General features: G+C 33.4%; 1 protein-coding gene across 9 annotated transcripts; it reads left to right on the top strand.

The window, feature by feature from the left end:
- The first annotated feature begins 3,345 nt into the window (after window positions 1-3,345).
- LOC110630983 (histone acetyltransferase HAC12) lies at window positions 3,346-14,369 on the top strand. Of its 9 annotated transcripts, none has more exons than XM_021778658.2 (19): window positions 3,408-3,887; window positions 3,977-4,114; window positions 4,386-4,607; window positions 4,751-4,853; window positions 5,216-5,468; window positions 5,536-5,826; window positions 7,238-7,711; window positions 7,851-8,674; window positions 9,102-9,401; window positions 9,486-9,764; window positions 10,340-10,468; window positions 10,793-10,993; window positions 11,086-11,228; window positions 11,498-11,801; window positions 12,520-12,659; window positions 12,912-12,990; window positions 13,078-13,440; window positions 13,576-13,802; window positions 13,918-14,369. In XM_021778658.2, the coding sequence occupies exons 3-19, from the start codon at window positions 4,414-4,416 to the stop codon at window positions 14,009-14,011; spliced, it is 4,398 nt and encodes a 1,465-aa protein (XP_021634350.1). In that variant the 5' UTR covers window positions 3,408-3,887; window positions 3,977-4,114; window positions 4,386-4,413; the 3' UTR covers window positions 14,012-14,369. The 9 variants fall into 9 exon arrangements, with proteins under 9 accessions (XP_021634376.1, XP_043813135.1, XP_021634350.1 ...); XM_043957207.1 differs by having other exon boundaries at window positions 3,977-4,081; XM_021778684.2 differs by lacking the exons at window positions 3,408-3,887; window positions 3,977-4,114 and adding an exon at window positions 3,346-3,391.
- The last annotated feature ends 709 nt before the right edge of the window (window positions 14,370-15,078 follow it).

The raw sequence follows: 15,078 nt of genomic DNA on the forward strand, positions 1-15,078 counted from the left end.
CAAATGGATAATATTTCAAAAAAATTGTAGATTCTTGATAACAAGAAATAAGAACTTAAGGTTGAGATTTTAGGTTGAATACTCTTTTCTTCAGTTTTGCAAACTCTTGCCAGACTAATCCACCCCTCTTGATCTTAGCCAATATCAACTTGGATTAATTAAAGTCATTCAACGCAATTCTTCTCTTATAGACATTAAGTTTTTTGTTCCCCGAGAATCCTGAGATAGAAAAACTATTACGAGAGGGAGTAAGGTGAATGAATATTGAGATAAAAAATTAAGTTTAAAGGTTTTTTGTGATTTAACTCTAAAATTAAATTGTATAGATTTTTTAATGAAAAATATAATTTTATAATTTTGAGAATGTTAAATTTTCATTATTAATTATATTTAAAAATTAATTTTATGTTAAAACTATATCCAATAATTTTTTAAAAAATTTATTTCTTAGACTTGCTATTTGGTATCTCTTTTAAGAAATTAACTGAGGTCAGGATGGGTCAGAGGTTGTCTGAGACAAGAGGGGTGCACCTAGAGATATGATATCAGCCCTACAGGCTCGTAGGTTGCTCAAGAGGGGTTGTCAGGGTTTTCTAGCTCATGTGAGAGAGCTGGATAGTCATGTTAGAGAGCCCACCTCAGTGCCCGTGGTCAGCGAGTTTTTAGATGTTTTCTCAGACGAGCTGCCAGGTTTACCACCGGCAAGGGAGATAGAGTTTGAAATTGAGTTGATGTCTGGAACCAGACTAATCTCTATCCCTCCCTACAGGATGGCACCAGCTGAGTTGAAAGAATTGAAAGAGCAGTTGTAAGAGCTGGTAGATAAGGGTTTCATCCGACCGAGTACCTTGCCTTGGGGTGCTTCAGTTCTGTTTGTGAAAAAGAAGGATGGATCCCTTAGACTTTGTATCGACTACAGGCAGTTGAACAAAGTCACTACCAAGAACAAGTACCCGTTGCCTAGGATAGTTATAAAATATTAGAACTTGAATTGAAATTAATTATATTTCACATAATTTAGTTATAAAAAGATAAAATAATAAAATAATTATAACTATTTTTTTCAATATGCTTTTTTTCTGAATAAGGTTGTGTGACTTTCAATCATAATGTCAACCATACATTTTTTAACACTACAATAACAATGGGAGTAAATATTAAAAAACAAGAGTTAAGAGGTGAATTGATTTGATACTAGATTAGATAAATTGTTATACTTACGTTATTGATAAATATATAATAATTATAATAATAAAAATTATTTTTTAATATATTAATTGATGTTACGAGACTAAGAGACGATAGAGTTTATATAACGTGAGTGTAAGTTTGGTTTAAAGAAATCGCGTGTTTCCCTTTATTTCTTTTTTCTTTATTATGATGTTATGAGATTAAGAGACAATAGAATTTATAGAGCGTGAGTGTAAGTTTGCTTAGAGAAATCATGTGTTTTCCTTTATTTCTTTTTTCTTTATTCTCTGGTGATGCATAACTGCCACTTTGTTACAATGCCACTTGTCTCGGCATACGAATGTATCAGCGTACTCATTTTTGTCAGTCAGCCATTTAATTTTTCTAATGCGTATATTGATAGGGCTGTAAAGTAACTGAGTCTGCTCTTCAACTTCTTGCCACATTACCGAATTAGATTCTTTTCTGATGGATTCAAGTTTAGGGTCAGTCTGGCATGTTTTAGCTTTGGACCGGATGGCGTGATAATGGGTCGGGCGACTCAGTAAAGTCTATTGGACTTTGAATCTCTTTTATTTTAAGACCCGGCTTCAGCTCGCCAAAAATTAGACGATATCACGAATAATAAAATATATAAAATTATAACATATTTTTTTATAAATTTTAATTTAAAAAAATAATAAAAGAAAAACACCAATCTTTAAAAAATTTAAATTCCATCCTAGCTTTTAAAATGATCAATTAATTTATAAACTTTTAAATTATTTCAATTTCATCTAAAAGTTTGTTGACTTTTAGTGCATTAGATAAAAACTCTCTCTATTTGAGAGCCTTCTTCTGGAGGTCTTCCTTCCATAGCTATCACTTATTATTTATTTTAACACAACTTAAAATGCAAAATTCAATTAAATTTCACATAACTCATTTTTTCATTTTTAAACTATAGGAGTAAAATAAAAAATTTTACTCTATTAAAAAAATTAATATTTAATAAATTTATAACAATTAATAAAAATATAACCCATTAAATATATATTAATAAATTTAAAATAAATTTTCATGATTTAGAAATTTACATAATAAAATAAACAGTTTTATTAGTAAGAGATAATAAACTTAAATATTAAAAAATTAAAAAAATAAAAATATATATATTATATAATTATCTATATATAACAATAGTAGATAAATAAAAAATTAATTTTTATAGTTTTTACTTTTATGATCAATAAAATAAGAGATAAATTATTGAGAAAAAATTATTTGAGAGGATAGTTTAGTCTAAAAGATGTTATAGTGTAAATTTTATGAAATTTATTTTAAATTTCATCAAATTTAATAGAAATTTATTTTAGTTATAACTGATTCTATAGAATTGAATTTTTAAAATTAAATTTTTATTTAAATTAAGTATATAAAATTAAAACATGAAATTTAATTAAATTTCATGAAAATTTAAAAATTAGAATTCACCAAACATAGCCTTAGGCTTGATTGTATGGACGGATTGAGCTTAGGTTTTTTTTTTTTAATTTTAAGTTATGCCAGTTTGGATCTATTTCTCTGGTCATGTTTATCTACAAAGAAAAATATAAAATTGAGAATTTAATAGATAATTAATTTAGTATAGAGTAGAATCTTAAAAATCTAAGAAAAACAAGTGTTTGTGAGCAACTCTTTAAAATATATTTATAATAATTTATATTAATAAAAATAATCTGAAAATTTATTGATTTTAATTACTGTAAAGTCAGATATTTAATTTTTAATTCGAATTATATCTTATTTTAATTATTAAAATTTATTATCATATTATTTTTTATTATAAATTTTTTATTTTAAAAATAATTTTTATTTGTGAACTTTATTTATAAATTTATAGTGTAATTCATATGCTTATTTGAATTAATTATAATATTTTAAATTTATTTGAGATTTTTTTTATTTTTTGAATTGTATTTTTGAATTAATTGTCGTTGATTTTAATGAAATTTATATTTTTATTAAAAAAAATTACTTATCTTAATATCTTTCATAATCTACGTGTAAATGAACAACTGGAGGAAAAAAAGATATGGCCCACCTGCAGACACAGATAGCAATGCACGAGGGACGAATAATATATATTCTTAATTAGCCTTATATATATCCTAATCCAAAGCTGAAAAAGTTCCGCAGCTGACGCCAAAATTCTCCGCAGGTCTATTTTCTTTCCTTAAACCCCTATCCTAATTCTACTCTCTCTCTTCTTTTAGGGCTTTTTTTAATTGGTTGTCGATTTTTGTCGGTAACTACTGTTCCTTATCCGTCCTGTCTGTAACTCAGCTTCTCTCTTTGATGAACTAACCACATTGTAATCTTTCAATTCTGTGATGTCCTTCGATTCAATTATGATTCTGCTTTGATTTTTTCTTTGATGAACTAACCCCATTATAATCTTTCAATTCCGTGATCTTCTTCCATTCAACTGTGCTTCTTGATTTTTTCTGTGATGAACTAACCACATTGTAATCTTTCAATTAGGTGATGTTCCTCGATTCAATTATGCTTCTGCTTTGATTTTTTCATTTTTGCTTTCTGTATCTGCTTCTGGTTTTGTTATCGTTCTCATTCTGCTGATAGGGCTTTCGGTTTTGTTACCGAAACGTTGTCGTGTAATGTGTTAGCACTCGGAAATTCCAAAGCCTAACGCACACGTACTTGTCTTGTAAAAAAAATTGAAATGTTTTTCATGGGAGAGTAGCAGAAATTTTGGCGGGTATATGATGATTGTTTTTTTCTGTAGGGATTGTAGCGTTTTGGTACAATTGTGGGGATAATGCTGGACGATATGTTTTTCTTTTCGCGGAAATTTGGTTCTACTGATGATATGATGGAGTGGAAATCTGTGGTTGTATTTTATTTAATTTAGATTTCGATTTAGTTACTTTTCTGCTCTTGATACTCCTAAGTGGTAGTAAAATTGTTAGGAATTAGTTTGAACTTGCAAACACCAGAGTTTATTGTTCATGTAGGCATTTGGATACACTAAATTTCATAGAACAGCTTGCATTTGTGGGATTCTCTGAATGATGAGGTAGCTCACAAATTGCACTGGAATCTGGATGTTTGTAGATGAACAAATTATTTTTATAAAATAATTGTCTCGTTTTATGTTTGTTATTGAAGTTCTAATAGTTGTATAGTGCTTGCAGTATGAATAAACGTGCATAACTGAGAAAGATGCTTGCGAAGGGATACATGTCAGGGCAGCTCTTTGGCCAGACACCAAACTATCCTTTCTCAAAATTTGCAAATCTGTCTCAATTCAGAGAAAATGCTTTAAATCGGTACCCAACAAATGACCTGACTAGCCTGAGTGACTGGCGCAAAAATCCCAGAATCAGTTGCTTTCGTGATTTAGTTAGAGAGAAAATGTAAGTTCTCTGAGTTTGCCTTAACTTTATCAAATATTTGTTATTAACATAAACTCCAAGGAGCATGAGAGTATGTAAAAGATTTTACATTGAAAGAATCTTGATCCATTATATATTTTATGACTGTTCTTATGCTTATGCAGTGCTGAAAGTTTTGAATTGGAAGAAAATCATCAAGTGCAAGAGCGAGAATCTAATCTAGTAAATGTCTTAGAAAACAAATTATTTGCAGAAGCTGCTTCAGAGGTATGTTCATTGGATATTTAAACTAATATTTTTAGATTATTTCTATTTTTATTGTTTAATGTTTAACTTGAGTATTAGCTTACATTGTCAGACAATAGCTTTCTGTTGCTTTGCACCACATTTTAGTTTGATACACTTTTGTGAAAAATCTTGCACTTTAGTTCCTCTCTTGAATTAAAAATTATGTCTGATGGCATCACTAACATTAATAACTTCTTGGTGAAGTCTTCACTTTTTGTGTCAGATAAATTAACTAGAAAAAGAGGGGGTGGGGATGAGAGTAGTACCTCTTGAAGAATCAATTGGTTTCACTTCATTTCTTGTTCATTTTTAAGTTTAAAGTTTCTTCAAATATTTTTTAGGAGGAATATATGAATCTGGATGTATTGAGAGAGCGGTTGCAAAATTTATTTCAAAAGAACATTGTTGACCTAAACTGCAGTCAACAAGTCTCCAGCTACAGTGATCCCACCCATGAAGTGTTGCCAACCCTGGGTTTTACTCAGAGTTGCAATTCAGATGCAGTATACCCTCCTTATGATCACTTCAACAATGATTTTACTGGATATGACCCAATGGTGGCTGGAAGAAATGATCAATTTTGCTTCCTAAAAGGTAATCTATTGATCCCTTCTGACATGTTTGCTGCATTCTTTGATATCTCTACTGTAACTTCTCTTAGTTCTTTCCCATCTAGGATTACTTGATAATGGAAACAAGCTAGGAGTTGCAAGTATCAATTGTGATTCACACATGTGGCAGATTTCTAATGAGTTGGTTCTTTCTCATGAAAGAAGTTCTGTGAAAACAGCATCTTCTGAAAGAGGTTCTACCATTACTACAAGTTCCAGTGGTGATAAGTACTCAGAAATCGGAGCTTTTAAAGTTGGACCATTCTTTTCCAAGGGAGACTGTCAATATAGTCAAGAGGTGTCATCCAAAGACAGTTTCCAACAGCATAATCTTCCACATGGTATGTTCATTCTTGAAATCTCACGAGATCTACATTACTTTATTTCAGCTGATCTTTTGTTTTGCAGCTTTATAATTGATTAGCAGCTAAATTGCAAATTTAACTGCCAAATGATCTCAAGTAGTACTTATGTTCTCTGAGTATTTTTATTTTTTGTTTTATTTCAAAGTGTATTTTCTTAAGAATTATCTCCATTTTGTTTTTTGTTTTCTTTTCCTGGTTGTTTAGTCCAAATCTGTGGATGATTCTAAGAGTCTACCAAGCAGTAAACTAACTCCAGAATTTGAATAATTACTTCACGAGTTTAGGGAATTATTCTTCTAGTTTCTTAATTGTCAGATGTTAAAAGCCTATGGTTGCAGTAAATATTTACTGAACTCATTCAGTAAATATTTACTGAATGAGTTAGTGTATCATTTTTTATAATTTCATAACTTTCAGAAGTTAAAAGCCTATGGTTGATTATACACACAAAATATTTAGCATATGTTGTGTTCTTGAGTAAGGGATTGTGTCGCGGGTCGCTGAACCACAAAGTCTTCTTCAAGAGTCAGCCCCTTGTTTCTATTTCGACCTCTTCTTTATGAACCTATGGTTGCTGAAATGTACTTCTGAGGGAGCCCTTGAACCTCGTGACCTGTTAAAGGAGATAGAGTCTCAATTTTCAGATTATGTGTTTGAAATATTGCTTGCTTTATTGATGTAAATTGTCTCTTTAAATAAGAGAAATTACAATAAGGAAATAGAATTCAATTACATCATAATTGCTCACTAATTGCAATCAGAATAATTAGAGTAATTGCTGGACAGCATAATGAAATCCTGAATTGAAGGTGATTGCCATGATAATTGCTGGACAGCATAATGAAATCCTGATTTGAAGATAATTGCCATGATAATTGCCATTTCCTGTTTCCTTCCTTGTCAAGAGCTTAATTAGTGCTTGAATTCCCTCCTGTTGTGGGCTTATTGCGACTCTAATACATCTTTTCAATGAAAGCATCTATAACAACATAGCTCTTTGTGGTAGCCCATTAAATGTCTTGCTAGATCTGATAGAAAAGTTAGTGATATTATCTATGTTATACACACGACATATGCTTCATGAATTTTATGTTTTAAAACTTTTTTTCATGAACAGTTTATCCATTTTGCAATATGTAGTGGGCCTCAAACTTGGCTTTGTTCTTTCCATCTCACTAGCCTTATGGTTTTGGATGTAGATTATGACTTGTCCATATATAGATTTTTATGTGCTTGTAATTTTTTTTACAACTAGCCCTGTCATACTTTTGCAACCTTTCCCCCCCCTTTTTTCCGTTGTATATTTCCTCATCCCTTTGCTTTATATGAGTGTTCGTCCATTTGAGTTGCTACTTTATCAGGTAAACTGAATATGGTGAGTTTGCAGGTGTTTCAAATGACCTGGGCTTTCCTGCAATGGCATTTTCACCTACACTGAGAGAAAGCTCAGAATTCCCCGGATCAGGATTTCAGATGTTAGAACATGTTCCTCAATTAAATTCTGAAGAGACTATCTTTCCTAGCATGGATTTCAGCATATCTAGCATTGCTTTTTGCATGGGGAATTCAACTCTTGATAACATAGTGCAACCTAAATCACATATTCAAGAGCAGAAGCATTATGCATCATATGAACAATTTAATAAACCACTGGAGATGTCTGGGAAAATAGTTCCTATTGATTCTCATTTCCCATCAGAACAACTTGATGGAGTTCAGAATGCCTCAGAAAGTTCTTCTCTTCTTTCTAGTTCAAACGGAATTGCTGGTCCAGAATATCCCAGTGACCATTTGAAGTTTTCTGCTGAACAGAAGACTTTACGTGCTTATAGTAGCTGGAAGAGTCCAGCAAGTCCAGCAGGTGACTATCTAGTTTATTTTGTTAATCATTTGCATTCAACAGTGTGCAGTAACTACATGTGCATGTGCAAATTTTCATTTCCCTTTTATCAGAGTTTGATAAATATGTGCTGATTGACATGTTTGTGGTCCTGTTCAAGATGAATATAATAACAGTAAATGTCACCAAAGTTCCCAAAATATGTACCATGACCTTTTGATGGGTTCAAGCAATACTGGAACTGGTGGATCTGGATCTTGCTTATCAGAAAACATGCTGCCACCTACAAAACGATTGAAGCCCAGCTCTGTCTGTTCAGAAAAGTTGCTGCCCCCTTCAAAGGCTCAGAAGATTGAAACATCCAGTTGTTTATTGTCATCTGAAAGCGGAATTGTTTCTATTTCCTCTATACTGGCTCCATTGATGGTTCAACCCCCTTTTCCTAAAGGACTTCCAGCTTTGCTGCAATTGCCAGAATCTCCTGTATCTATTAATTCTGAGGTTCTGGCTGGAAACATTGGATTTTCAAAGCCCATGCAAAATCATTCTAGTGTAGATCAGATTGAATATTCAGAGCCCGTGCAAAATCCTTCTAGTTTAGATCAGATTAGGAACAGTGCTGGGGATAATTTTTTGAGAATGAATGTTGAGAGCTTGCATACTCCTTCTGAAGAACCAATTATTCGTCCTAGGTCACAAGAGATGGATTCTAGTAGTTTTGGTGAGATTGCAGATGCTGTAAAGGATAAATCTGACAAGCTATGTTTTAATTCTTCACCTGCTCTTTCTGATGAACTTGGTGCCACTGAGGAGGTAATACAGGTCATGTCTAATTTTGACCATGCCAAGCCAGATTTAGAAACAAGAAAGGAGGAAGAAATGAAGCAAGATAAACCAAAAATACAAGGTGTGTCTTTGATTGATTTTTTCTCAACAGATGAAATAAAGGACCATATTTCAAGTCTTCAGCAGTGGATTGGTAAGGTCAGTTCAGTATTATTGCTTTGATTCCTGAAGTAAAATTGCTATTAATGCCTTTATCTATGAATAAGCCTTTTGATTTATCTGTTGTTGCAATTCATTTGATCATACAACATTGGCTGTAATAAATTTTGTAAATTAGATCAATCACACAATGAACAAACCATGCAAGTTCTGGTCCAATTTTTCAGTGTTAGGATGTGACTGCTAACTTTGGTGGATCTGAAGTTCAACCAGTTGCATATACACCATTTTAAAATAAAATTTTAATCTCATGTCTATATCTAGTGCATGAATTTATGTTTTTATGTCTTTACTGCTCAGTACATATGTAGTTTTCTCGTGATCTTATTGGAGTTACCCTTTGGTTTCATTATGTCGTAGTCTTTTTGAATGACTCTGATAATCCTGCTGCATTTTTCTTTTATAGAAAATGTCAAAGGGAGAAAAGGAAAAGCAAGTAATGCATTGTGCCAATGATAATACATGCCAGTTGTGTACAGCGGATAAGCTGTTACTAGCCCCAGTTCCAATATATTGCTCGTGTTGTGGTTCTCGAATCAAGTGCAGTGTGAATTATTATAGTACTGCAGAAGAAAATGGTATGCAGCATTGTTTTTGTACCTCATGTTATAGGGATTCTCGAGGTGGGAGTATCACGTTCTTTGGAATTACTATTCTGAAGGCAAAGCTGGTTAAGAAGAAGAATGATGAAGAAATTGAAGAATCAGTAAGCTAAGCAACAATATATTTGCTTTCTCAGCCTTTGAAATTATAGGAAACTCATTGTCCATGATTTTTTGTGTTAATGCAGTGGGTCCAATGTGACAAATGTAAATATTGGCAACACCAGATATGTGCTCTCTTTAATGACATAAGAGATATGGAAGGGAAATCTGAGTACATGTGTCCCAAATGCTGCTTAGACGAGAGAGAACGGGGGGAACCTTTGCCTTTACCAAGAGCTGCTGTTTTCAGTGCAAAAGATTTGCCTACTACGTTGCTGAGTGACTACATAGAGCAAAGACTTTTAAGGCGTCTTCAGCAGGAGAAAGAAGAGAGAGCAAAGGCTCTTGGAAAGCACCTTGATGAGGTTATTAGAGACCAACTCTGCACAATTCTGTAATTTCTAGCAATGTTTATATGTCGGGATGCAAATGCCATGTATTCAGCTTATTTTGAATTGTGTGCCTATGGAGCTGAAGAAATATAAAGAATAGTCAAATAGACGAGTGTTTGGTTCATTCATATCATACAGAGAAGGGTAAAGCTTTGAATATTAGTGTTTGAGAAGAGTCAAAATAGATTAGTGTTTGGTTCATTCATATTACACGAGAAGGGTAAAATTTTGAGTATTAAAGTTTGCGAATCATGATTTGTTATTAAAATAAGAAAGAGGAATTAACATTCTGAAGGACTGCCTATTAAAAATGTGTTTCTATAATGAATTCTGCATCTTTACACAGCATTTTTGGGTTTCATTAGCAATTCGTTTAGACTTTTAAGATTTAGTCTTCTTATAGTGAAAATCCAATTCGTTTAGACTTTTAAGATTTAGTCTTCTTATAGTGAAAATCCTCTGCCTGTAACGTACATGCTAAGGACCAATTTTATCTGATTTTTCTTTCTGTCCTTATTTTGAACATTTCTGTTTTCAATGATCACTAGGTTCCTGGAGCAGATCATCTTGTTGTAAGAGTGGTGTTGTCTGTTGACAAAAAGTTGAAAGTGAAGCAGCAGTTTTTAGAAACTTTTGACAATGGAAATTACCCTAATGAATTTCCGTACAGATCAAAGGTGAGGTTTTGCATTAAGATCATTACCTTATCAATTTACTTCTCCGTAATTCCTTCACAACATTATGCAACTTTTTTAGAGATTAAAAATTAGTGGATATTGTGGCACTAATCTTTCATCAGCTTTGTTGAGGTAGGATGATTTCTTGCCAGCTTTTGTTGCATGCTTTTATTGGTCATACCTCAAAAAGTTATTAATATTTATGTAAATTCATTGAGGATCTTAAGTTTATATTCATGCAATTTTTGAAATTTGCCCCTCATCCATTATTGGGCAGTCCGAAAGTTTCTGTTAAAATTTGGCTACTTGGTTTATCTGTTTCAGGTGATTCTTTTGTTTCAGAAGATTGAAGGAGTAGATGTATGCCTTTTTGGCATGTATGTACAAGAGTATGGTTCAGAGTGCAGTCGGCCAAATCACCGTTGTGTTTATATCTCGTATCTTGATTCTGTCAAATACTTTAGGCCTGACACAGAGACTGCAGCTGGAGAAGCTCTTCGTACAGTTGTTTACCATGAAATATTGGTAAAGTCACCAGCTTTGGTGCTTATTTTATTTTAAATTTAAACAATCTTGATTCTTTATCTGCTTTTCTTATTGTCTTTTCCCATCATCAGATAGGATATCTTGAATTCTGCAAGAAACGAGGTTTTGTTGCATGCTATTTATGGGCCTGCCCTCCCTTGAAGGGAGAAGATTATATCTTATATTGCCATCCAGACATTCAGAAGACGCCGAAGTCTGACAAGTTGCGACAATGGTGCATATACTTCACGCTCTGATGAACTTTGTGCATTGTGTGCGTGTTTGTGTGACTATGAGAGAGAGAGAGAAAGAGAGAGTGCATGTGTAAACTGCTCAGCATCTTGGAACATAATCTTGCCACTGCCTTGAGCCTACTCTTATAAATTCCTTTTGCTCCAACACCCATAGCTATTACTATTATTCCTTTACTTTTCTTTTTTTTTTTCCCCCTTTTCCTTCGTTTGTAAGCACTCCCCTTGACTCAAAACTGATACATAAATGCAGGTATCATTCAATGCTAAGAAAAGCAGCCAAAGAAAATATCGTGGTTGATTTCACTAATTTATATGATCAATTCTTTGTTCCTACTGGGCATCTTTACTGTAAAATAACAGCAGCTCGTTTGCCATATTTTGATGGTGATTATTGGTCTGGTGCTGCTGAGAATATCATCAAGAATATTGAGCAACAAAATGGAGAATATTCAGGGAGAAGGGTGAAGAAAGTAATGACAAAGCGCACTTTAAAAGCCTTGGGCCATACAAATCCTTCTGGTGGTGTTACTAAAGATATCATACTGATGCAAAAGGTAATCTCACCTGTTTCTCTCTTCGAGTAAATGTGCATGTCTCAATTTACTTTTTCCTTTCTTTTTTAGTTGAATGTTCTGTTAGTTTTGTTTGATATCTTTATTTGCATGGTGAATGTAAGTTTATGTACCTACGACCAGATAGAGGCTCCTCTATGAAGTCAAAGGTCGATAATTGAGAAGTAAAAGAATGACAATGGCAACTACAAAAATTCAAACCCACTCATATTTCTTGCATCTGAGACTGATTAGGTGTTAGATGAAGTTGCTTTCGTCTGTTTCAAAAGTATCAATAGAACCCATTAGTTGCCAGAATTATTCTTGTCAAGGTAAATCATTTGAAGAAACCGCAATGATATGGATTCACAGAATATATATATGATAGATATGTAAGGTCGATTGACTTCTGTTATTGGTCTCAAGGGTTGGAAGGGATTTACTAGCTCTTTTATATTTCCTTCTTAAGCCACGCTATTCCAAATGCTGCAGATTTCTCTACTTCCTGTTGAGACAATGGAGTCTCCTAAATGGCAAATATATTGATGAATATAAGCCTAATATATGCATTTGTCTCAACACTAGATTTTTCGTGAAGCTGAAAGAAGTATAGATGAACTTTGCATGTTAAATCTAAGAAACGGAACTTTTCTATTTTATTCTGTGTGATTGAGCATTCCATGTGCTCTTTTGTTCTAATTTTCATATTTTTCTTTATCAGCTTGGGCAAACTATTTTTCCTTTTAAGGAGGACTTCATTGTCGTCCATTTGCAATTTGTTTGCTCATACTGCCATGAAGTGATATTTTATGGATGGCGATGGTGTTGCAATCACTGCAAAAACTTTCAGCTATGTGAAAGGTAAAATGGAAAACTAATTTAGTTCACTTTCTCTCTCTGTCTCTCACTCTCCCTCCTCCCAAGAGGGAGAAAGTATATTTTTTCTCTCCGTTTCACATTGCCACAAAATGCATATGCTGAAAAGCAGGCTCCTCTATGAGCGCTTTGGTGGAAATGGAACATCTCATTTTAATTTCACATTCTCAAGGCCCTGTGTCTTCCCACATTTTGTGCCAAGTAATCGCAGTATTTTTTCATTGACATCATTTGCAGATGCCATGATGCGGAGCAAGGGCTCAATGGTGGGGAAACACATGCTATAAGCAGCAAAGAAAAACATTTACTTACTAAGGTGAATCTCACAACTTAAACTTAGATGATCTGTCTTTGTAAATACAAAAATTTGACACATTTGATTTATATTCTTTTCTCTTCTCAGGTTATGGTTGATAATATTCCATCTGATATCAAGGATGAAGATGTTATTTTGGATAACTGGTTATTTGAAAATAGGCATACCTTATTGGGTTTCTGTCACAAGAACCATTATCAATTTGACACACTTCGTCGAGCCAAACATTCCTCAATGATGATCCTACATCATCTTCATAATCCAACAATTCCCACTACTGGGACAACCTGCCAGATTTGCCAGCTGGATACTGATACGATGGATAGGAATGTTTGTTCCACTTGCTCTAATAAGAAATTTGGTTCATTGCATATTCGCAAGTCAACTTATCACTATTATGCAGCTAATTGTGAAAATGAGAGTATATCAGCACAGCAGAAAATGCTTAAGGTATGAAGAATCTACTTTTGACATTTCATCTTTGAACCATTGTTTGAATGGTGAAATTTAGAAACTTTTTTTGATGATGATAAATAAATCAAGTGATTGGAGCAATTAGATTTAAATTGTAATTTGGTGGCGTAGCTGAAGGAACTGCTAGATGTTCTACTGCATGCCTCTCGATGTGAAGCAACTAGTTCTGATCCCTGCTCTTACCCAAACTGCCTTCAAATGAAAAGGTTATTCTGTCATGCATCTAAATGTCCCATTCGGTTCTCCAGAGGTTGTGTGCATTGTAAAAAAGTGTGGTACATATTGAAGCTGCACGCAAGAAATTGTGAGCAAACAGATTGCTGCGTACCTCGCTGCAGGTTGGTTAACTTCTGTGTTTGATCTTAGAAGTCAAATTTTCCTTCGCCATATAGTCCAAAATCATAGTAGAATTATCCAAGTCTCAAATCCAAACCGCTTATGCTAAATTTGTAGGGATTTGAAGATCCGAAGGGAAGTGCTTGCACTGCAATCTGAGACCTATGGAAAGCGGCAGTTGCAAGAACATTCAGCAAACACCAGAATATAGGTTGGAAGAATCGCCAATAAAACTAACCAAGTGTACAGTTAGTCAAGAAAGAGAACCAATTGTACAGTTCGCTGAGTTCTAAAGTAACGGAAGGCAAAGCCAAATTTTGAATTTTGATGTCAACTTCACAAAATAAGGGCACTGATTTTTATTTTTTTTTCTTTTTGGCCTTTTCATTTTCTAGCATGGTCATCTTATGAATGATCTGGTATAGTTTGAATTAGTGTTGGGCTGGTACTAGTTTTGCTACTGTCTCTGTCAAATAATCATTGATAACCTTGTTTGATGTGTATAGCTAGACTATATATCTCAGACATTGATTAATGTGGAATAGTAAGGTAGTCTTTGTTGTAATTTCTAACCCTTAGTTTTATCTAGCAGAAACAGTTCCTTTAAGAGAGAGATTAAGCTTCTCGTGTTTTAATGCTCATATAAGTCGGATTATTTATATCGGAAAATTGGGATTCAAGTTTTTGTGTTCCACTACCCGTATAAACGCTAAAATCGTTATGCCTATTTACTAATTTTTTGCGCAATGAAACCATTTACTAACTTGTAATCATAAGTTCAACCATGAGGCTAACCCCTCAACCACTCTCCATCCGTCTCTCTTCCCATTCTCCCCCTCTTTTCCTTCCTTATCTCACAAGTTGAAATAAGTCACCAGCAACTTCATTGGAATAATAATATTGAAAGTGGCAGCGTTCGACAGGCTCAAGATTCGGTGAGAAATCCATAGACCTAGAGCAAACTAAGTTATCAAACCGCCCAACCCATCGTTATCCATTACCGATCTCTTTCAAGTGTCCACATTTACTATTTTACTTTTTCCCCCAAGCCTGGCGGAGCCACGTTAGGTCCAAGGGGACCATGACCCCTCTGGACTCTTCAAAATTTTTTTGTACTACTTGAATAATTTTACCTCTTATATTTATTAAAAAAAAAAAAAACTCACTAATTCGGTCCTATTTAAAAATTATATAATTAAAATATTTTTTATATTTAAAATTAAAAATTTTAATTATTTTATCAAAAAATCTATTAACCTATTTTAAATAGGTAAATTA

The sequence above is a fragment of the Manihot esculenta genome, chromosome 1 (genome assembly GCF_001659605.2).
Source record: "Manihot esculenta cultivar AM560-2 chromosome 1, M.esculenta_v8, whole genome shotgun sequence".
NCBI classification, from domain to species: domain Eukaryota; kingdom Viridiplantae; phylum Streptophyta; class Magnoliopsida; order Malpighiales; family Euphorbiaceae; genus Manihot; species Manihot esculenta.

Coding starts and splice junctions, on each gene's coding strand:
- LOC110630983 (XM_021778684.2), top strand. CDS start 4,414: ATGCTTGCGAAGGGATACATGTCAGGGCAGCTCTTTGGCCAGACACCA. Junction 10,994..11,085: donor TTGTTTACCATGAAATATTG/GTAAAGTCACCA, acceptor TCCCATCATCAG/ATAGGATATCTTGAATTCTG. Junction 11,802..12,519: donor ATATCATACTGATGCAAAAG/GTAATCTCACCT, acceptor TTTCTTTATCAG/CTTGGGCAAACTATTTTTCC.